The following is a 24,525-nucleotide window of genomic DNA, read 5'->3' on the forward strand; positions in this document are numbered from 1 at the left end:
TAATCTGCAAGGAAGACAACATTTATTTGATCTGTGAAGGCTAAGGTCATGAATTGTTTTTGAAGAGCTTGTGGACTGAGCCCTGTGAGAGGCAGCTGTGAGAGGCAGTGCATCGGAAGTCATGACAGTAGCAAAAGCATGAGTGGTTATGTAATTCTGCTGCTGTACTCATATTTTGGTTGTATTCAGCCAGACCATCATTTTGATATCTTGGAAATTGTTAATACTATCCCTAGGGACATCGATCATGAATCTTTTCATGGAGCATCACAAAGATCTCGGTCTTCTGTTTAGGACAGCAGAAACTTTTGTATAACTCATGGCTATGGCTGATCTGTCACCTACCTTGCAGCCTTCCACATCCGTGTCACTGCTTTACCTGTCCAGCAGTGGGGATAACAAAGCTGATGTATAGTCCTTTTTAGGTTTCGCCTGGCGTTTACTGCGCAAGCAGTATCGCGCAGGCGAAAACTTTTGTTTACAAGTATGTAGCTTTCTCCCGCCTCTGTCTTCCATTGGCTAGCTCCATAAATGGAGGCTAGCCATTGGAAGACAGATCTGTCTGTCATTGCCGGAGCAGAGTCATGGGCGTTCCCACGATTTTTACTCATCCCGCCCCTTTTCGTACGTCATGCGGCGGTGGGCGGTGTTATTTATTTATTTTTTTTTGTTTCTTTTGGTCATTTCGCCGAAGATGGCGCCCGGGCAGTAGCTTCGTGCAGTCACTGTAGGGTGCCCATGGCTGCTTCTCGATAATGGTAAGTATTTGCTCATCTTCCGTTTCCGACCCGGCCCCCAATTCCCCACCTCCAGCAGCCCCATCACTTTTTGGGGCTCCTCTCCTCAGCCTTAACTTCTCGCCTCCCCCCAATATATCCTCATCACTTCGTTGGTTCTTCCCCAGGCCTACGTGACTCTCAACCCCCACCCCTCGCAACCCCTCCCGGGGGAGGCTCCCCCACCCTCAGCCTCGTCGCCATAAACGGCTTCTTGTAATTAGCGACTCCCATTCGTGCCGCCTGGTCGCCCCGGCGGGCTCTGGGGGCCAAGGTGACTGTGCGCCGCTCCCTCTTAATGGCCCGCTCCGGATCAGTGCATTAATGAGGGCTGGGGCCCCTACTATGGCTTAGCACTGCGCGTGCCCGGGACTCGCCCCCGAGAACCGCCCCCCCCTACCCCCACCGCCCCGACTAAGAGCCAACTCCAAGGTGCACCAAAAAAACAAGCACTTATTTGATCCGTGCAATAAATAATTCACGGAAAACACGGCCTCTCGTTCTGATGAGGCAACAGGTTTTCTGCTTTTAACGGTTATTTACAAACTACCCTGTTACAAACAAAAACTGAGCGCTCATCACAACGGCGACCGGCTCGTGTTTAAGAAGAGATTCATGGGCGGAGATCTGAAGATATATATCCTGGGCAGACAGAGCTTTCAGCGTGTCTAATGCTCTGTTTCTCGGTCACCTGCACATCAACCCGTTACTGAAGCTCTACGCATTGGAGCTTTTGGGTTTTGAAGGAGGTTAGACTGCGAGAGTTTGAGGCGTGCCTTCTCCACCATAGTATAAACTGAAGGCTCAGATCATGAGTCAGGAGTGCATGGGCAGAGACCCCGGCCAGCCGCGATTACTGTTAAAGCGCCTCTGCCCTTTTACACTCCTATTATGAGTTTACACCTCTTGGAATGGGTGAAAACTGTGCGGATATTGATTGAATTAGCCTGTGCTGCTCTGCGTGTTATTCTCTCTACCGAAGTGTGTGCATTTGCGAGAGATTAAGCTATTGGCACTGTAAATGACAATGCCATTTATTTATCTGTTTTAAAAACTAACACATTTATAAAAATGTTGTCATTTACAATGCCAATAGCTCAAACTTTTCAAAAGGCGAAACCATTGCATTGTAAATGCTTTCTGTACTGTTGATATGATGGCAGGATCTGCTTGTGGGTTCTCATTGACAAGTTGCTGGCTTTTTAGTTACAGTAGAAAAGCAAACATTTTCATTTTTGTATGTTGCTTACTTTTTTGCGGAATCTCCCCCTTGGAAATATGTTATTTAGGTTCCGGAAGTTTTTATTCTTCCTGAAGAGTAGTTGTAGGTGGTGTATGATGTATTCCTAACAGTGAAGGTTCTGACTGTGTTCTCTTTAACGGACAGTGTCTGCACACTGAATGCGTTTTTGCTGAGGGTCGACTTCAGGCGCTATGGACACACAAGTATTTCCTTTTGGCATATTTATTATTAGTGTGTACCTTGACCAGCTTTTCCGCTTTAAATTACCTTCTTTAGGTTTAGGAGGTTGACAAGATTTTGTTCCTCCTTGAAGACTGTTTATTGCTAATGAGCAAGAAAGGCTTGGCATACTTCTCTACGGTGAGTGTTTCACTAGGAAGTACTTTAGAGTGTCTCAACATTGACCTACCACTCAACATTTAAAATATCTGTGAGGACAGCCTGGAAGTCCTTGTTGCTGATGTCCTCCTTAATTTCATCCAGGATTGATGGTAACACTGATTAACTTATTTTTGTGAACTCCCCGTATGGTGAGTAAAATCTGTTTCACAGTGTGCTGTAATGGAGGATGTAACTTTGCAGACGATTGCCAACATCCAACTGACAGACTAGGGGCATACTTTAGATGAATCAATACATCATTTCAGCTCAATTCATTTCCTGTCAATGACTGCTCTTATTGATATTTGTCTTGACAATAAGGACATTACAGCGCAATGTGGGTGTCAGGAATGTGCTAAATACAAAGACCACGGAGGTCTTCCTCAGAATTACTCTTCCTTTAGGAAGCACGGTTGATACGGCGATAATATATTTTCACTGTGAATAATAGAAAAGGAAAAAAAAGTGGGGGAACATTAAAGAGCACCACAAACTATTGACTGGTGCCTTTGTCAATTAATAAAGGATGTTTCACGTTATTTTTGTTGTACTTTTTTTAGTCAAAATATCAACTACGGAAACAATGTGAAGGTAAAGTATATTTAGGTTAATGTAGATTTACTATCCTTAGCTTGAACCTTGATGATACATATATCATCAAGGTAATATATGTATAGAGTGGAGTATAGTAAAACAAATTTACCTTCATAATTTTCTCGTAGTCCAAGATATGGCCACAATATTTTGGCGGGTTAATTTTTCAGAGTCTCAATAGTGGTAGTGAACATGTTTCAGACCAGAAACCTGTGGAAGGCATAGATTACACCTTTCAGTGATCTCATTACATAGAGCAAAAAAGGAAACTGCCTCTTGTCACTATACATGATTCTGTGGCAAGTGGTTAGAGACCGTGCAGTTTTTTAATCTGATATTGTTCTTCCAATAAAAATGTAAAGAAGCATTTTTTTTCATTCAATAATGCTTCATGGTCCTGTATGTTCTCTGATGTAAAATACACACAATTGATGGACGGAATGCAGAACAAATCAAAACATCCACCTCCAGTCAAGAGATCTGGGTTAAATCCATCATTCTTGTGCTCACCATGCCACCCCATTTTAGACCTGGCCATATGCAAATCAGTCTTGACCCTGTGCCTCATAGGAACAGTCCATCCCGAACTGCCACGCCAGGTCCTCACTGGACCGGAAACAAGCATCCTAGGACCGGTTTCAGGATTTCACCCCTTTTCAGCCAGGATAGCTTGATTTCCAGTGGCACATCGAGCCCGGGACCCACATCTGGGCATACCTGGCACACTTAGAGCGAGAAAGCAAAATACACACAATTGATGGATGGAATGCAGAACAAATCAAAACATTCACTCCCAGTCAAGAGATCTGGGTAAAATCCATCATTCTTTTGCTCATCATGCCACCCCGGTTATGACCTGGCCATATGCTAATCTGTCTTGACCCTGTGCCTCATGGGAACAGTCCAGCCCCAACTGCCAAGCCAGGTCCTCCCTGGACCGGAAACAAGTATCCTTGGACCGTATTCGGGGTTTCACCCTTCTTCAGCCAGGATATCTTGATTTCCAGTGGCACAGTGAGCCCAGGTTGTCTGAGGTAATCACTGTTTATGAATGGCAGTGAGGATCCTATAACTGGGAACCACAATGTTGCAATTTTTTACCAGGAGATCTGAGATATTTTGTCCCCTTTGTGTTTGTTTACCAATGACGTAGTCTGCCTTCAATGACTACACTAATCTTTCCATGGACGTTATCAGTTCTGCTGGTACATGTAGCTTGCTTTAATAATAATAATAATAAATCCACATTTGTAAAGCGCACAATCACCCGTAAGGGTCTCTAGGCGCTGGGGGCCGTCGGGAAGATTAAGCAAGCTATTGCCCAGAGTCACATGGTGCTGGGCTAATCTGCCGCCGGTGCCAGGGATCGAACGGTGATCCCCAGATTCCGGAGTCAGTCGCCCTGGCCGCGGCGCCACACCTCTTCCCCCCCACCATGCAATTTCCATATGCACCTCCTGAGAGACATGATACAGTAACTGTCCAGGCACCACCTCATTATAACCTACTTGCTGTAGAATTCTTGGTTTGATGAGTTAAAACTGTGATAGGACAGAAAAGTGACTTTACCTCAAAAAGTAAATTCTACAAAAAAACAACCTGCCTTTTTTGCACAGTGGCTCTCCGGAGGCCATTATTGACCCTTGTGATCCTCACCATGCTATCTGCATGCCTTCTACAATGACATCGTTCTGGATCCATTAGGCAAGGCAAATGATGTATGCCCCATAACTCGCACTCCCTGTCCACGTTGACACAAGGCAGGGAGACACCTGGTTTTAGATACCATTGTAGAAGACCAGATGAAGGCAGGACAGCAGATATTGTGTCAGACTTCTTCTGTTCAGTGCTAACTTTGCACGTAAGCTTCTCCTCCTAAGAATTTTGATAAAAATCTCCATGATGGATACCTCGGCGGGAGCTAGTAAAGTGTGTTTTCCATTAAACATATGCTGGTATGTCCTATTAGTAGACTTATTACTACTTTAGACTTTGAGTTTTCATTTTTGTAAATCAAGGGTGGTTTCAGAATCAGCAAGCGCTGTTTCTTCAGAATCTATCCTCTGCTGCTGCTCTGTTGGGTGTTCTGTATATGATTTGACCTGCACCCTGACCGTGGATTTCAAGTATTCTTCAGAACACCTGACTAAACAAGCATTGGAAATGCAATAGGTCTCGCATTAGAAAAGTTGGAGCTATTGGTCTTGTAAATGACAAATATTTTATTTATTTGTTGGTTTTTAAAATAGCTAAATTGATAGCTTTGTCATTTACAACGCCAATAGTTATCATTTTTGCGAATGTGACACCTATAGCATTTGGAATGCAACATGTTTTGTATTTACGTGACTTGGATGGCAGCTCTGGTCGTTAGGCCCAATCTCTAGAGAGCAGGAGAGTGCAGCAGGGGAGAGAAGCACAGCAATACAATAGGTCTCGCATTAGGAAAGTTTGAGCTATTGGTATTGTACAGGACACATTTTTATTTATGTGCTTGTTTTGAAAATAGCGAAATTAATAGCTTTATTTACAATGCCAATAGTTTTATCTTTTGCAAATGTGACACCTATTGTAACACAATATGTGTTGTAGCACTGAGTGGTGTGAGGGTGAGGGGGTGTGAGGGTGAGGGGGTGTGAGGGTGAGGGGGTGTGAGGGTGAGGGTGTGTGAGGGTGAGTGGGTGTGTGAGGGTGAGTGAGGGTGTGTGAGGGGGTGAGGGTTAGGGGGTGTGAGGGTAAGGGGGTGAGGGGATGAGGGTAAGGGTGTGTGAGGGTGAGGGGGGAGGGGATGAGGGTAAGGGTGTGTGAGGGAGGGTGATGGTGAGGGGATGAGGGTAAGGGTGTGTGAGGGTGAGGGGGGGTGATGGTGAGAGGGTGCGGGTGTGTGAGGGTGAGGGTGTGAGGCTGAGTGAGAGTGAGGGGGTGTGAGGGTGAGTGAGGTTGTGTGAGGATGAGGATGAGTGAGGGTGTGTGAGGGGGATGAGGGTGAGGAGGTGTGAGGGTGAGGAGGTGTGAGGGTGAGGGTGTGAGGGTGAGTGGGGGGTAAGAGGGTGTGAGGGTGAGATAGGGTGAGGGGGTGTGTGAGGGTGAGGGGATGTAGAAGCAAAAAAGGCAGCCATCTGGAACCTTCCAGATGATGTAAGAGCTGCGCCGATAAAAATAGGGGTATATATTTCCCCACTGACTCCTATTAAAACAGTTAATTTTAGGCGGGAGAGAGCATAAATAAAGCCATTGTTAGCTTTGAAACTCGGGAATAACCTGTCTGACTCGGGTCTGTTGAACGGTGCTGCTTTTGCAAGATAAGGGTGCATGGGTAGGAAGTGACTTGCCCAGAATCACAGTTTAGTGTAGAGGGAAGCCGATATTATAAGAGTTGTTATACTCCCATGTAATACACTATGCTGTTTTATGAGCGTGAAAGGGCACTCTATGAAAGGGAAAGGAGAACCGCGCCCTCTGTGCAGCAAGTAGCATTTTGGTGCGCATGTGGTTGCGTGAATCGGGCAGACAGTGCTTCAGTAACACACTCGCAAGAAAGCAAAAAATAGGGCGAAATTCTATTATTTTCTGCGAGACATGGCGTCTAATATACATAAATTGTGTTTAATACATTGGTGGAGTCTGGCCACTCTTGTATAACCATGCTTTTATGGAGTGAAAGTTTAGAACAGTGCAGCCTGTGCAGCCTAAACAGCTTTTTTACGCAGCAAATGAACATTTTTCAGCAAGGGAGCAGCTAAACGCAAGCAAAACAAAGCGAAGTAAAGTGTCAAGCTGTTTTATTTGGGGTAGTACCGACGTTGCGGCCAGCAGTGGTTCCAAAACATAATTTTAAGACAAGTCTTACACAAAAGCAAACTTAAAACGGTATGAAACTAGCACTCGCAAGACAATGCATAAACGATGCTATAGTAAGATGGATAAAAGGTGCACAACCTTTACTGAAAAGCAAATAGGCTTACACTTAATTATTTTTAGTAAATCAACAAGAAAATAAAGGAGACCAAACTACGACAGAAGGCAGAGAAGGGGAGGGGGGGGAGAAATGCGACACGGCGGGCAGGGGAGGGGGCGGAACGGGGAGAGCGGCGATGAGGGTGTGAAGCAGCAGGGGCCTTTGAAGTGAAGGTGTGGGAGGAGTGCGGCTGAGGGAACAGATGGCGATTTGATGATGTGCACGCGCATTTTAGGTCAATGCGCTTGCACATTGACCTAAAAGCGCACGGGCACAGCACCAAATCGCCCAGTTGGGTAAAGTCTGTTTAAGTCGCTATAGTCGCGACTCGAAGTTGTTATTAGCTTATGATGCAAACCTCGAGCCTAGGGTCTGAATGTATCCAATGTATGCTGCTGAATGGGAGAGAGGCTGGGCGATTTGAGTTAGAAGTCGTTTGCATGTTTTTTTGGGCTGTATGAGCGTGCTGGAGAGAAAGGGGAGAGGCGGCCTGGAGGGGAGAGACGGCCCGGCGCCCGTCAAAGCGATTTGAGTTTGAAGTCGTTTGCATGTTTTTTGGGCTGTATGAGCGTGCTGGAGAGAAAGGGGAGAGGCGGCCAGGAGGGGGAGAGACGGCCCGGCGCCCGTCAAAGTGAAAGCCGTGACAGTGAATAAATTAGGGGAGGAGAAATGCCTGAGGCACAGCGCACGCTGGGGATAGCCGTGGGAGGGAGCCTTGTCGCTTTCATGTGCACGCGCTTTTAATGTCAATGCGCTTGCGCATTGAGCTTGAATTTCACGGGCACTGCAAGGAATCGCCATGGAATCGCAAGTTGGTTAAAGTCTGTTTAAGCCCCTATAGTCTCGCAAGCTCAATGCGCATGCGCATTGACAGGCGAGACCTAATAAACCACTTCAACAGACTTTCCATAAATGTTTCCGGCCTGGCATGTAATATTGCACATAAAAGTGTAGGTTGGGGTCTCAAACTAGCTGAGCAAAAGCCTAAAAAACACCGAAACATCTCAATAAAAAATACCATTTGTGCACAGTTTTCTTTCTTCCAAGTGAAGCAAGCATTGAAAAAACGGGTTGTTTCTGCATTTGCTGCCAGCATGTTTGCTTTGCCAATGCTTGCTTAGTCATGATTTGTAGTAGTTTAATTTCACAGAAGAGCTGCCCAGCCTCTTGCCAGTATAAAAATATAATATTTTGGTGTCGAAAGGCACACATTGCTGTAGTAGTCCCTGGTGATGAAGGGACCAACTTTGTTTGAGGATATGCTCCTTGTGAAAGATCAAAACGTTGTCACTCATGATAAGTTTGCCAATGGCTGAAGTGGGTAGTCCCATTGCTCAATGCTATATGCTGCAGTGGGTGGAAGAAAAATAAGCAGGACACAACACAGACCAATGGATGAAGATGGCTGGCTCAAAGACCGTATAAGCAAGCATATTATACATATAATTTTAGTTAAATCAAAATGTGTTGCCTAACGCCAGACCTAAAGATTGGGCATGCCCTACAGGATAAGATAACATAACTTGTGTTTTTCCATAGTCTCTAATTTCTCTGCTGGTATCATATTTTATCAATTCTGTTTGGTAATCTCTTCATCAGAGACCTTAGTTTTAAAACTAAGCCAGTGTGTAAATATTGCAGTAAGGCATATAGTTGTAAATTGACTCGCAGGTAGAATTGGAAAGTACATATTAACTGCATGATTGAGAATTAATACATCAACTGTCATTCTTTTCAGTTACATATTACCAAGACGAATGTTTTGATGGAAGGTGGACTGCCTGGACCTCATCCAGTTTTCGCTTTGTGTACCAGAAGACCCCTGTACAGACTATTGCTGTATACAATTCCAGAACTCCTTGTGCAACACGTTTTAGGGAGCCAGTGAATCCTTTTAAAGGTTGGCAAGATCAATAAAATGGAAATTGAAGAAATAGCCAGAGGTGATGAAGAAGCAATGGGATTCCCAGTTACCAGTTCCATCGAAGGAAGCAGTCTTGCCTTTTCTTCATCTGAGAAAAGGAAGCGAATGTTTCAGGCTCACTGGAAAGAATCTTGGCCATGGCTTATTTTGAAGGATAGCCAGGGAGAAAGAGCAAAAATGTTCTGTGATATTTGCCTTAAATACCCTGACCTAGCAATTAGTCACTCCGGGTCTGGAAGGAATGCCTTTGTGAACGGGTGTAGCCAGTTACGCGTTGAGTCAATAAGAGCACATGAAACAAGCAAAGCACACATGGCATGCTTTTTACGAAACAGTCCGGGGTTGGAAACCTCTTTCAAGGCACAAAGGCTTTTGAAATTGGACAACTTCAAGAAGAAAAAGAGCAACAAAAAAATCAGAAATGAAACGGCATCAGAATCCCAAGGCTCTAGTCCCAGTGGGAAAGGCCACATCAACTCTGCTTTGTCAAACAGAAATCACGAGGCTGGGAAAAGGAAGCGAGTGTTTCAGGCTCGGTGGAAAGAATCCTGGCCATGGCTTGTTTTGAATGAGAGGGAAGGAGAAGAACCTAAAATGTTCTGCAGTATTTGCCTGACCTACTCTGATGTAGCAGAAAGTCACTCTGTGTCTATTAAGAATGCCTTCCTGAGTGGATGTAATCAGTTCCGCATTGAACCAATTCGAGCACACGAAAAAAGTAAATCTCACACAACATGTGTTTCATTACACAGTGGCGAAATGAAGCATTCAGTTATGGACCCAGGCCTTTTTAAAAATGAACAGACTGCACAAGATAAGCAAGCAGCTGAACTTCCAGCGTTTAGTTCCAGCAAGCAAACAAGCCTCAGCTCCCCTACATCAAGAAAAAACAAAAAATATGATTCTGAGAAACGTAAGCGGGTATTTCAGGCTCACTGGAAGGAATCTTGGTCATGGCTTTTCCAAAAGGAGACCAAGGGAGAAAGCCCTAAAATGTACTGCAGTATTTGCCTGAAATACCCTGACTTGGCAGTTAGCCACTCTGCATCTGGTAAGTGTTCTTTCCTGAGTGGATGTGATCAGTTCCGAGTCGAATCAATCAAAGCACACGAAACAAGTAAAGCTCACAAAATGTGCCTTTCATTGTACAACCAGGAGATGGAAAAAACAATTGACCCAGCTGTGGCTTCTGATACAGGCAGTGCCAGCCCCACTGTTAAGTCTAGAGCGCAATTACTTATTGTTCAAGCTTTGCAGAAACTTAAGGAAATCGAAAGGAAAAGATTAATGGTGCTGTTTACGAATGCTTATTGTATTGCAAAACAGGGCATGCCTCTATCTGACATGGATATTTTGTGCAGTGCTATGAAAACAGCAGGTGTGGATTTAGGTGACAACTACACAAATCGAGAAAAAGCCTCTGAATTTATAAAATGTGAAGCAGAAGTTATTCGTCAGGACATAAAGGAAATTGTTTTTAATTCAAGGTTCATATGTATTGTTGCAGATGGGGGGAGCGCTGATAGTGCCCTTGTTGAACAGGAAACCGTGCTGGTTAGGGTAGTCAATGAAGGAAAGCCCTACACCGTATTTGCAGACCTTGTACCACTGAAGCATACGCATGCTCCAGGTCTGATTGATGGTATTGTGAACGGCATAAAAAAGATTTCATTGGATTTCGAACAGATGAAGTCTTCACAATTTCCAGGTCCAACACTTGTGTCTGTAAATTTTGATGGTGCTGCAGTAATGATGGAATCAAAGGCTGGTGTTGCAGCACTGCTAAAAAATGACATACCATTTCTACTACCCTTCTATTGTGTAACCCACAAGCTTCCGCTATGTATTCTCGATGTGGTAAAAAAATCGACTTACATTTCTCAGTTTGAAGAAACATTGAAATGGATTTTTAAGTTCTATTGGAAAAACTCTAGCAGGAGGAAGGATGCAAAGAAAATTTCAAAGATTATGCAAGAGAATTTTGCTCGCTTTAGTGACATAAAAGAAGCGCGATGGGTTTCTGGTAAAGCAGGGGCCTTACAAGCAGTGCAGCATGACTTGCACACTGTTGTTGTGCACCTTGAACAGATTGGCACGCGGAATGATGAGTCTTCAGCTAGGGCAAGAAAATACCTATCTTCAATCACCAGTGTAAAATTCATCACAGCCCTGTACAGACTAAGAGATATTCTAGAAACAGTATCTCAGCTTTCAGATTTTTTTAAAAGGGATAACATTCTTTTAATTCATGTCAAGCCTGCTATAGAAAGATGTGTATCAAAATTAGAGATCTTGAAGAATGATCTTGGGGATAACATGCAACAGTTTTATAATTTGTACCATCCAGAACAAAGGACGTTTGGGGACCATGCAAGTGATGGCTGGGAGATCCAGTTGTCTGGCCCATGTCCCTCAGCACCCAGCATAAGTGATGTGCAGCTTGTTGAAAAGGTTATCGAATATATTGATGAAAGATTCTCACATTTGAATTCCATGCCATACCGTGGGTTCCAGGTGTTTGACTACACAATATGGCCAGAAGGCACAGAAGAACTTGATGCCTATGGAAAAGATGACCTTCATGGAATCTTGATGCACTTTGATGTTCTTTTCTCCATACAGGAAAAGCTAGCCATCATAGAGGAGTTTAGCAGACTTAAAACACACATGCACAACTTCAAAAAGAAAAGCATACCAGTTGAGTGTGCATATTCTACAATACTAACAAAACACCCCTCCAACCTGAGTAATATTTTGAAGCTTGTGGAGATGATGTTTACTATGAGTGTGTCCACAGCTGAAGCTGAACATGCATTTTCAGCAATGAATGTGGTTAAACACAGACTTCGAAGTCGACTTCATCAGGCAATTCTCCAAGACCTTATGCTCATTAAAATGGAGGGGCCTAAATTTGAAGACTATGACCCCTGCAGAGCCATTGAGTACTGGCTTTCATCTCGCGGTACCAAGCATGTGAGAGGTCATAAGCGACCTTATGATCTAGTGGAATAAAAGTTGTACATTTGTGTCTTCTGTATGTGTCACTTTAATTTATCCCAACAGCAAACGGCTGAAAAAGTTTGCCTTTAAAAAGAAGACAAATGTAATTCCATACTTAATGTTGTCATTGTTACCAAACACTCACTAGGGGCCTGTTAAAAAAATAAAAGGTAAATCTTCACTTGCATATTTACACCCAGGTGCATGTGCAGATTCACATATTTCAGGAGTTCACAATTATTTCCAGAAATACACCTGGAAAGCTGTGCGAGACATTTGCAGTGAGGAGACAGAATACCAGGGCACAGATGTGCTGCATTGAGCCAGGGTGTCTTTGTGTATGGTTTGGATAGAAAATCGATTGTCTCAAGGGAGATAACTTTTTCACTGGACTATTTTATTCCCAAACCTTTCTTTTAGGTTGGTTCATCATAACTCCTTTTTGAGACATCTGATGTGTTCTCCACCCGTGTCGCCATTTTACTAACTGGGGGGGGGGGGGAGATGTTCCAGGAATTTCCTGTCACTTGTGCTCCCTTTAACGAGCTTGATAATGACTCATGTTATTGTTGAAGGAGAGAATAGCATCATTTTGTTGGGGATGGGGACTGGGTAGTTTCTGTTGTATATGTGGTGCACGCTACCAAGAGGAGTACAAAGTCATGTGGCTTTACCAGTGAGCCCTGATGAAGAACATCAACATGGTCTCCTGCATTCTAGTTTTGGTCCCACTTGGCTGAGTCAAAATTTCAGTTCACATGTTTCTGGTGCTCTTTGGCTGCAAAAGTAACTTACAACAAGTCCTACTTCCTAATCTTATCCTGAATCCAATTGTTTAGCGTAGTTCTTGGGACTCTTGAACCACATTCCCCCTGCTACCAAGGTCCTTCACTGCATGGGTCCTCAGCCTGCTGCTTATAAATGCATTAAAACCAGTAACTTGGTAAGCAGCCCTTCTAGTGGCTATTATTTTGACTTGCAGAAGTAGTAGTTGCAACCTTGTTCTTACAATTTCTGAAAGAAGATCTTTTGTACACCGCCCTTGTTCTTCCTGAAGTATTGCTTGATTTCCAGCATACCCATGAAGCTTTTACAAACCTGTCCTCTAATGCTCAGACGATGCTTCATATGTGTAAAGGTTTTCGCCTCTTAAACTAGACAACACTAAAGTTTGACTTTGATTGCCTGTGATAACTTCTCTGGAAATTAGCCCTTCAAAATGTCATTTACTCATTGGATAGGCTCTTGCAACTCGGAGGGCTACTAGTTTGCTGTTTTGCATTCTCTGTGGGGCATTCAGGTGCACATTTTACGGGTACACTGGGATTATGCAGCTTTTCACCATTATGTCCTCTTGAAAGGTATTTGCAAAGCAGCCATATAGGACATCTTCCTCTGATCAATAAATAATACATGTTGGATGTCAGTTTTCAAACTTAGGCCCAGTTTGTCCAGACTGTTCTCAAAAGGCGGTTTCATTGAGCACATATCTCTTAAGATGTTTCATGTTCAGTCTAATTAAAGTGTTAAAAAAAGGAGAGGTTTTGTTGTACTTTTTCCTATATCCATTAACTATATCCATTAACTGAAGTAACCGCATGGGTGAAGGATTTTTCCACTGTGGCGCTGCATTTGTTGTTTACTCTTTAAAATAAAGTAAGTATTGGTACGTTGGTAAAATAACAAGGCTATTTACCAAGCATTGGCAATGCCAGTAGGTCTGGCTTTCAAGGAATGGTGTACGGTAATGTGAAGCATCACAAGTAGATAGCATGGGAATTTATATGTACTTGTGTGGCAGCAAAGATCTGTAGGATAATATTGGTGTAAGCCAAAAGATCAGGTGACAGTTGCACTGTCAAACGAGATCTAAAAACGCATGTAGGTTAATGATTACTCTCCTCCCATCTGTGCTGGTGCCAGAGATAAACATTATAAATCTTCTAGTTATTGAAAGACACTCTTACAGCATTACATCATATGTCTGACCCTGAAACGTCAAGCTCAAGCAGCTGGATAAATAAACAAAATTATCACAGCGATGTGGAAGGCAAGAACTTCTGCCCAGTCAAAACATGTACTCTTCGCTTCTTACAAGTGAGTGGAGCTAAAGCCCCTCTCCTGGTGATTCTAACATAATTGTCTGGTGGCAACAGCGCTGTCAATCCATACCATAAAAGAGTTTGAGTGCAATGACAAACCTACACTGTTACTTTACGCTTACTGGTGGGCACATTGTTGTTTAAGTAAAGCCTTGGATTTTGGATGTAATTTAGTCAGCCACACTGGGTGATGATCATTGTCAGCAATTTAAAAGGTGTGAGCCCTTTTTGGAAAGACCTTAGGGCAACCTGTTGAGTCTTTGAAGGAACAGTCTGAAAATGTGTTTATATGATATCCGTATGAAATGTGGCCAGTAAGCCCCTGCTACTCTGTGTAGCTCAAACGCTAATGCAGACCGGTTTTATTTTATACAGCTGTTGTGTGGTATATGTGAGAAGGAAATATTTTATTTGTGTTTTCAGCAAGATAACATTTAAGAGTTAATAATTAAATGATTAAAGTTCTACATTTTGGAAGAGTACTTATTAATTTGTCTTTTTGGTAAGGAAAATTACATTGAAACTAATAAAAAATTCACATTGCTCTTCACCCGAGGACGTGGGTACTCTAAAAAATCTTGTGCTGAGGGTATCATGATTGAGGTGTTTGCAGATTAAATAACGCTAATATTTAATGAAGATGTGACCAAAAGAAGGATCTAATTCCCCACATACTGGAGCAGATGTGATTTCCTTCCCATTTTTTTTGGTCCTTTGGAGCTTATAGGTCACGCCCAGTTGTAACTAATTTGAAAGGTGTACACAAAGAACAGTAGTCAGTTGCAGAGAATGACTACAACACCAACCACCTCATTGCCTACAGAACATTTGTTACCCATCTCAAAACCCCTAACTTCCTAATGGGTTACTGCTGATGAACTCCTTATTCCAAAACGTCTGAAAGGGTAAGCCAGGCACCTACCCTTCCTCAACATTTCAAGGCATTAACCTTGTACTCCTGTTCTTTCCCTCCTTCTTTATCAACAGTCACTGCTTTGTTCTTATTCTCTCCAGTGCATTTGAGTCCTCTTTCCAAATCATGGAGATTGGATCTATATTGCCAATTAAATCCTCCACTTCACTGTCCTCTGCAATTTTTTGTTCATTTTCAAGCACTAATGTCACCAAGACTAAGTTCAAACTTAGCCCTGAACTCTATTCTTAGGACTTTGAAAGGGATATGCTTCTCTAGGTCTCTCTCTAGCTGAATGAATGCCCCTCTACAGCCAGCAGATTGATTTATTATGTACCAAGACTGCTCACATCTCTACCTAACTGGCTACCCCTGACCTCACTGCACACCACGTTTGTCTATATCTTGTCTTTGTGCTGTGTGTGGTGGTGTATTGTGACAACATGAGTGTTTGCTTTCTTTTGTGAAACTGCTGCCCATTTTCTCTTGTTTGTATGGAAGCTCGACAAACGCGTCTTTGAGTTTGTCTGATGCAAATGTTATGATCTTATTTGCATACATCCCCATCTTTGCACACCTGTACTTGCGGCCTTTTTTGGTATTTTGATGTGTAATTCAGAGCAGACCAGTCGGAAATACTCTCTTGTGTACATTTATTCATTGGACTTGCACAGAACAAATTATATTCTGATAGCATTACAAGTCTGTGGGCTAATTATTTGTACTTGGGTAGGAGCAGCCTGGCCCTGTTATGATAGCAGGTATGGAGCTCAAAGTACATTGTACGAACTGTACAAGCCTGCTGTGTAAGGCGATGTATAGTTGAAAGCCCTGACCACCTCAGAGAGTTAGATTGCCACATAGCCCCTCAATTGCTTAGAACCCCAAAAGGACATTTCAGTTTGTATGTGGTGATTTACCAGCAAACTAGTTCTTGTGTTTCTGGTAAGTCAAAGGAATTTCTAAATCTTGATAAGCCCTATAATGTGGCAGCGGATCTACCGCTGTGTAGGCATGACACTGCCCTGAGGCAGCATCGATAGGCTCTAACCCCAACTCCACCGATGAGTAAAAGGTCTCAAATGCATATGCTGCATGTGTAGCTATTACAAAATTAACTGCCCCCTCACAATCGGGGACACCTGAAGCTTTGAGATGCTAAGGAACTACTTCCCTGTAATTGGCCCCATCATAATATGTGCTGGCATGGTGAATGGATTCATTAGAAGTTGGAATCCAAGAATTTGAAAACCTCAGAATGGAGAATTAACTTTTAAAAGTCCATTTTGACAAACCTACAGACATAGGTGCTCCCTTACTCCCAGTAGGAGGTAACCATGTTTACTACGGACATCTCCGTAATTAAATAATAATGGTTCATGTGTGTGAAAAGTAAACTCCTCAGGGCGTAACCATAAGATACAAATCCCACGTTGGGCTCCAAACTTTGCATAAACTACGACTCTTCTTTCCCACCCACAGGTGACCCAGGGGAATTCAGTTGAATACACCAACACTGAATGTAAAAGGCATGTTATAACCCACAGAACCCCACCCAATACCTTTTTGCAGTAGAGTTAGGGCTTTTGGGTTACTCAATTCCCTACAATGGGATCAGGGGCATGATGGTAACATATACAACCCTAGTTTGTTATTCATAATATATTTCACACACATACACACACTGCACAAAGAAGAATACACTTTTTTTTAACTAAAAGCATTTATTATAACGGAGGAAACCTGTTTCTCAGCAGATCTAAAACAGTTGCACAGAATATCATAAGAACAGTAAGGAGGCACACTGTGAGCAACTAGAATAAAATAAAAATGTCTAACGTGTTTTAAAATTCATTTAAAGCCTTGCACTCTAAAGCTTCCTTCTATGTGCTACACTAAGAGAGCATGGAAAGTAAATCAGCTTGCAGTCTTTAGTTTCCTAGGGAGAAGAGATGCACAGCATACCAGGTTGACAGCAAGAGCTGTTGTTAACGATGGAGGTGTGAAGGTAGTGTTCCCTGCAAAGGAAAAACGTGCGCTGCAGTAGTTGCCTTCCTCCAGCACTTGGCTTTATCAGCAGCAGGCGAGATGTAGCATCTTAGAAGTGCCCTGGCAGTAGGTGATACGAAAAAATGAAACGCCCGTAAATATGAAACAGCAGACAATACATTAAAATAAAATGTCTATTTTTGCAAATTGAAGTTCCAACTAACTAACACGTGGGCGGAAAGAACGCATTAAAAATTACAGGTACCACCAAGTTGGATAACTAAGGAATATTTAAACAGAGGGAAAGGGAACACGTTATCAAAGCACATTTTTTCTTATTTCCTCATTTTTCACAGATTACACCGTGTGTCAGCCCTGATGATGATCCCTTAAACAGTCTGGGGATTGGAAACGCTTCGGGATTTCCGTTTAATCCACGAGGGGGTATTAACTAATGTCGGTCTCTGGAGAGGGTCCAGTGTACATATATATCCCCACAGAAACCTAGTACCTCACCTGTGGATTGTTTCTCTCTTTTAGAAACAAAACCAAGCATAGGGCGTGTTAGAGAGAGCTCAACCTATTATTAATACACTCAATGTGTACTGGTGGAATTGTTTGTAATGTACTGTATTCATGTTTCACAACTTTTATGTGTTTTTCACTATAAGTGTAGAGTTTTTATGTCCTGGTTCTTTCATTTAATAATGAGTTGTGTATCTTTGAATGCCTTACTGAAAATTCAAATGAGTACAAAAATGTGTTAATTTTGGCAAAATGTTAATCATGGTACAATGAATAACAGCACTGTTACATAGGCTGCTGAAATAAATAGCAGCCTCGAAAATGTGTGACCTGGTTCTTCTTTTTCTAAAACTATTTCACGGCCCATCCGGCCCCCCTAATAGACGTAACCCCCCTTTAGATACCCTGGCAGTAGGTGAGGCAGTCTCTGTCTGACTCTTGTGCCATAATCTTGGCGATGGACCTCTCCTGCCATTGTATATTAAATCTTATCGGAGATTGGAATTCCTGACATAAATAAGGAAGGTCTGACTTAGATTATGTGCCGTAAGGTGTGCATCTTAGACGTTTCCTTATGAACATATGAGGTGAAAGGACATCAATTCAGATTACACTATTTTGTTTATAAGTCTATATTTATTCTTAGTTGACGTTGAAATAGTGATAAGTAGGCACTTGTCCCAGACTGATAACTCATCAGGTGGTATATCTGTGTCATTAGATGGCATTTTGCCGCAAATGCCCCAGGGAGAAATCCAGCAGAGGTGTTGACCGGCTCTGGCGGTCAAGACCTGCAGGAAACCTGTTGTTACGTCACGGTGACGGAACAACAGGTCCTAATATATACTCCCCTTACATCCACTTGCCTTTTTTAATGCGAACCGAGGCCCAGTTATTAAAGATTAGTTATCCCCTCGGGTGCTGGGACCACTGTAAAGCTTTTTAAATCTCATTTTCACGTCACTCACACTCAGCAACACACCAGCTCCGCTGTATCCAGGCATAGAAGCACACCCGGGACACATTTGGTGTCAATGGGTGGGCCTGATGGTGAAGCATGCCACCAACTAGGTTGGTGGGTGAGGGCTTCATGAAGAAACCTAATGGTTTACAATTTGTCATACAGTCCTGAGTCCTCTAACTTTTCACAAATAGGCTAGTCCTCTTTGATTAACATATAATACCCGGGGATACTGACTAGCCTTCTTGTCCTATCTCTCTCCTTGTTAAACGGCCTACGTAAAATGGAGTCAGACCACAGGACTTTACGTCACACTATCTGTTCATGGTAGTGTTGTGACTGATGATGGCAGCTGTGATCTTTGAACCATAGCCGTGATGTGCAATAAATGGTTGCGCTTGTAACATATTGCCAACTTTTATTTTCTACTTAAACTACTGCAACATTGAAACACCAAAAAAGGTGGCAAACAGTTCCTAAAATAGAACGTGGCAATCTAATGTTAATGTTGTGTAATTTGTTTTTCCACAGACATATAAACAGTAAGGTAGCTCTCTGTGCAAATGTAGATCATTTCAGTTGATAAGGAACAAAACGTGCAAAGCTTATACCTAGTAGACAGGGCTTTCTCTTTATAATCCTATAAAAGATTGGTAATATATTTCTTGGAGGCCAAAACCTTCTTCGAAAGGTATTGTGAAAAGAACTTTGAATCTCATGGTGTTACTCTTTTAAATGATTTTATCATGGCACATTGAAATTCTGTGCTTCTCTGTTGTGCTAATGAGCTTCAGCAGTTAGCTTTCATATATTTTACTGTATTCCCTCCTTTGAAGTAATCTCCATGTTGAGAATCTTTTTTCTTTTATGTCTCCAGGATCTTGCCATGAAAGTGCCTGTCGCTGTCATCCGACTTCCGCGTGGACCAGATGGCAACAGCCGGGGTTTTGACCTTAACACTCCCCGTGGACAAGCGCTGGCTTTTCCTAGCCTATCTGCTTCTACGGTAGATACTGAGGACCTGAAACAGTCACAGAAGGCAAGGGCAGTGCTGAGAGAGCACTATCTGCGCAGTCTACTTGCTATGGCTGGAAAGATGGTCTGCTTTACCATGTATGAGAAGGGGACTGTGGAGGCCCGCTTTGGGACATCGGACATCGATATCCTCAACTTCCAAGTATCTGACCTGCAGACTCCATTGGGTGTGCAAAAAGCGGCATTGATTCGCTGCTCTGATGTCATCTCGTATGCTTTTGAACTCTCGAACTAGTGTCTTCCAGTTGTGTGAAAGATGCTAGATAATATGTTTGTGGGATTGTTGACCGAGATTAATGAGAGGCAGGAAGGATTATAGGAAGCACGTTTTTGGGTGTATGAGTGCAGTGAATAGTTAAGACTGGCAGGTAGTGAAGCATGAACTGTGTCTACGTACTAATAACCGAATTGGAAAATGGAGAGGCAGATCACAATGAGGCAGGTCTAATAGTGTTGGTTCTTGAAAAAACAACCGGTGAGGCCACAGTGATGTTAGTCATTAAAGTATTAAAGTATCACACTGTACCATTGAGGAAAGTGTGTATGCCACTATCTCTCTTCAGAATCATATAACCAAAAGACAGTCTGAGCTCCAAAATTGACACGTTCAGTGCCATCACAGGCCACAGTTGGGGGAGATGAATCTGAACATAACCCAGCATAATGCCACTGGCTTTTAGGGTCACTTTTTTAACTCCCCATCAGATACAAGGCTTAGAAGCTGGTAGTATGACTGAGAGACTGCGGGTATCAATGTTTGGCCTATAAGCTGCAGTGGCCGAGACAAGCTATTCAGAGTAACTGGGTCAGATGTTCCAATGACCAAAGGAGCAAATGGACTGACCTCTTCCTCAATCTTCTTTTTTTCCACTGGAAAAAGGGTGACACCATTTTCTTTCAATTGGGCCACACGAGGATCTCCCTACCTGTACCAAATGGCTATTCCACAAACTATGTCATTGGCAAATGCCCACACACCCAGACCCTCAGCTTTTCCAGAAAGTACCATATATCCATCAAGGCACCTTGGTGGATGGCAAAAGAAAATACCCATATTCAGAAAATTGCATTACGAGTTTGGCTACCACAGACTTGCTTAATATTTACAGCTGAAGTACATCACCAAATGTACCATGTACACATCAAGGCAGGCTTATAGGTGAAAATTGCTTTATAAGATTTCTATGTAATGTTAACTAACAAACTCACTTTATATTTGGATTTAATGTTTGTATTGAAATACATGTGGAAGAAAAACTTTGTGTGTGATCTCAGTCTTTTCTACTCAGTATTGTACAATTGCTATTTTAGTTACATAAATCGAGCGAGTATAAAATTAATACCGGGACAATATCTTTTATTATGCAAACACAAATGTTGCTAATTTAAGTAGGCACTGGTGAGAAGAATAGCTGCCAAGTTTCTCTCAATTAGTCGGAACTGTGGTGCTCTTATCTCTGAGTGTATTCCTGTTACCTTGCTACGCAGCATTTGAAAATGTAAGTTTTGTGTTTAACGAAAGGTCTCCTTTCTAGCACTGATTTAAAAAAAAAAAATGATGAAAGAGATTTACAGCATGTTGAAGTGAGCCCACACAACCACAAATGGTAGGACAGATGTTATGTATTAGCCATTAGTCACAAGAGCTCCCAGGAACTGACAAGACAGGAATACAGAGAACAGTATTCAAAGCCCAACATTCTGTATCCATAGGAATGGACATGACATGGTACTGTTCTAATATAATATAAACATAGAAGATGGAAACTAGATTACTACAACATTTCCCTTCTTTCACAGAAATCAAACCTAACAAATTGGAGAATGAATGAAAACCTAAAAAGAAGAAACTATGAAAAATAGAAAGAGGAAATGAGAAGAATAAGACATAATAGAGAAAAGAAGAAGATTTATATAGCATTTGCATATACAAGTTACATTCAACAACTAATTACATTAAAAACGATGTAGTATTTGCATAAGGAAATCACGCACAAAATCAACAAAGCATTCCAAAACTACTTCTGAAACTACAAATCCATGCGTTTAGGTGTAATCCTAATCCTACTGCTCCTCCTAGGAGGAACATAAACCAACTTAGAATCATTTTTACGAGCGATTTCTACCTCAGTATTTTCCCCTCTGCTAGCACATCCCAACTGAGAAACAACCTTCTGAGGCAGTTTATAAACACGAGCAAGGGTCCACCAGTTTTTGCCATTAACTCTCACTGCAAATTTTGTAACAGCATCAACTTGAACTGGTGAGCCAAATTTAGATAAACCTTTAGGAACATTATGTGGTGACTTGATCTTAACCCAGTCACCAACTTTTATGTTGGACACAAAGTCACACTGACTGATTGTTTCCTGATGATTTTTAATAACTTGTCCTTCTTGATGCTTATTTACATTCTTATCAGCATGAGATTGATTATTTTTCAAAGAACTCTCCTTTGTTGACTTATTCTGCAAGAATGAACCCCATTCTCTCATCCAAGCTGGGCACAGATGGAATGAAGCCTCCCTTCCTCTTAAAAGCTTCAATGGACTTGAACCAGTGGTTGCATTAGGAGTTGTTCTATGTGCCCATATTATACTCTGCACGGCCTCCTTAATATTTAAATCAGAAGACACTGCCCATTGTATACACTCCACCAAAATTTGGTTATTCCTCTCAATAAAACCATTTGCTTGTGGATGATAAAGGGCCACCCTCTTGTGAACAATACCCGATTGAGACAAAAAGACGGACATTTCCTTTGAAGTAAACTGAACTCCATTATCCGAAACAATTTCTTTCGGAAACCCCTCCCTAGCAAATAGACTTTGAAAGAATTTAATAACCTCATTAGAATTGGGATCAGACATAAAATGGACCTCCCACCATTTGCTAAAGTAGTCAGCCACAACCAATGCGAATTTACATTTGTTAGGTAAAATGTTGAATGGACCCACAAAATCCACCGCCAATTTCAACCATGGACCATCAGGGAACATGTTGAATTGGGTGAGAAACAATCTTAACTACGTTGTCACTTGAATTGCAGATAACACAATCCTCTACAATAGAAGTGATCTGTTGGTCCATGGAGGGCCACCAGTAAAAATTACGAATTCTCTTCTTTGTGTTAGTCTGCCCCAAATGTCCTTCATGTCCAAAGGTAATTATGGCTGACCTTAGTTTCTCTGGAGGTATACATTTCTCACCCCTCATAATCATACCACCACCGTCAACAGTTAGCTCATCACCAACTTTTGCAAAAGGGTGAAATACTTTTTCCAGCAAATTTGCCTTAGGCCAGCCAGTGATAATGTAATGTTTGACCCTCTTCAAAACATTATCTTGCTCCATAGCAGCAAACCATTCATTCTCAGAGAAACAACCAACTGAACACGCATCCACAGCAGCAATCAAACCATCTTCATCTATGTTTTCTTCGAAATCGTTCTTAGACATAGGTACTGGGAATCTTGATAAAAAATCTGCACGAGTATTCTTTCCACCTGGTATGTGCGCAACTTGAAAGCTATACTGTAAAAGTTTGCTACTGAGTCTTGCTATACGCGGTGTATGATCTTTTACAACCTTTCCTTGGAGAATAGGAATCAACGGTTTGTGATCAGTAAGAAGGTTGAAATTCCTACCCCACAAAAAACATTTAAACCTCTCAATTGCCCAACAACAAGCCAAGAGTTCACTTTCAATTACTGAATAGTTCTTTTCACTAGGTCTTAAGGCCCGTGACGCAAAGCCAACAGTAGATTCCTTCCCATCTTTCACTTGTGAAATCATACCACTTAAGACGTACAAACTCGCATCGACAGACACAGTACACTTTACATTAGGGTCAAATGGTGTTAAAATGTTACAAGATCCTAATTATTTCTTTAAATTCTTAAACTCTCTTTCACAGATCTCATCCCAGTTAAAAATTGCCCTTTTTTTAAGTAAATCTCTCATATGTGCAGTCTTCATAGAGAAACTGGGAATACATTTTGAATAAAACTCGCACATTCCCAGGAAAGACGAAACCATGTCTTTTGTAGTCGGACTGGGAGCATCTACAATTGCTTGTATCAAACCTTCCCTTGGTACAATACCTTCTCCTGAAATCTGATGTCCTAAGTACTCAATTGATTGCACACCAAAAATGCATTTTAGCTTATTTGCCACAATACCATTCTGCTCCAACCTTTCCAACACTTTAGAGACATTTGAATCATGTTGAATTTTAGTTTTCCCAGCTACTAAGATGTCATCCTGATAAACAACCGTTTCCATAACACCCTGCAAAACCTTCTCCATAACTCGTTGAAAGACTGAAGCTGCACTAGCTAAGCCAAATGGCATTCTCCTAAATTGAAATGTTCCAATGGGAGATACAAAAGCTGTGATGTGTTTGCAAGATGGATCTAATTGCACTTGGTGATAAGCTGAAGCTAAATCAATTTTAGAAAAGTATCTAGAACCTGCAAACTTAGAAAGAATATCATCTATGCGAGGCAAAGGATGAGAATCTATCCAAATTTCACTATTAACACTGCGAAGATCAATACAGACTCTCAAACTACCATTGGGTTTGCGTCTGGCAACCAAGGGAGATAACCAAAGAGAAGACTCAGTGGGCTCAATTGCTCCAGATTCACACATTTTCCTGAGCTCATTAGCCAAATCATCTCTGACACTATGAGGTACAGTCCGTAACTTATGTTTGATAGGGATTGCACCTTCTTTTAACCTAATTAAGTGTTTAAAACCTGAAATGCATCCTAAACCATCCCCAAATACCTTTGGGAACCTATCAAACCATGAACTACAAGTATCCTCTAACTCACCATCTTCAACCACAGAAACTTGATCTTTCTTGCCAGGTCGAAGTTGCATTTTGAAAAGGCCTTAATGGTACCAACCAAGAATATTGAGACCTTTTTTAGCTACATAGACCTTACCTTCAATAGTCCTTTGTCTAAAAACTAACGTAGCTTCAAAGAATCCTGGCAATTCCATTCGTCTACCCTCATAAGAGAGTGGTCTTCTATCAGGTGGGTAAAGTGGCCTTTCATTCCACGTCTTTTCAAATAAGTCATCAGTTATCATTGTCATGCATGCCCCTGAATCAAC

The 24,525-nt window shown here is 42.0% G+C and overlaps 1 protein-coding gene across 1 annotated transcript in view; it reads left to right on the forward strand.

The window, feature by feature from the left end:
* The window catches only part of GEMIN7 (gem nuclear organelle associated protein 7), a 41,053-nt gene extending 21,280 nt beyond the window's left edge, over positions 1 to 19,773 (forward strand). The window contains exons 3-4 of the mRNA XM_078660915.1: positions 8,691 to 10,733; positions 19,244 to 19,773. Of these exons, the coding sequence (XP_078517041.1) occupies positions 8,871 to 10,733; positions 19,244 to 19,636 (2,256 nt within the window). The 5' untranslated portion in view covers positions 8,691 to 8,870 and the 3' untranslated portion in view covers positions 19,637 to 19,773. The remainder of the gene's footprint in view (positions 1 to 8,690; positions 10,734 to 19,243) is intronic.
* Positions 19,774 to 24,525: the final 4,752 nt, after the last annotated feature.

This window comes from Lissotriton helveticus, chromosome 9 (genome assembly GCF_964261635.1).
Source record: "Lissotriton helveticus chromosome 9, aLisHel1.1, whole genome shotgun sequence".
Lineage (NCBI taxonomy): Eukaryota > Metazoa > Chordata > Amphibia > Caudata > Salamandridae > Lissotriton > Lissotriton helveticus.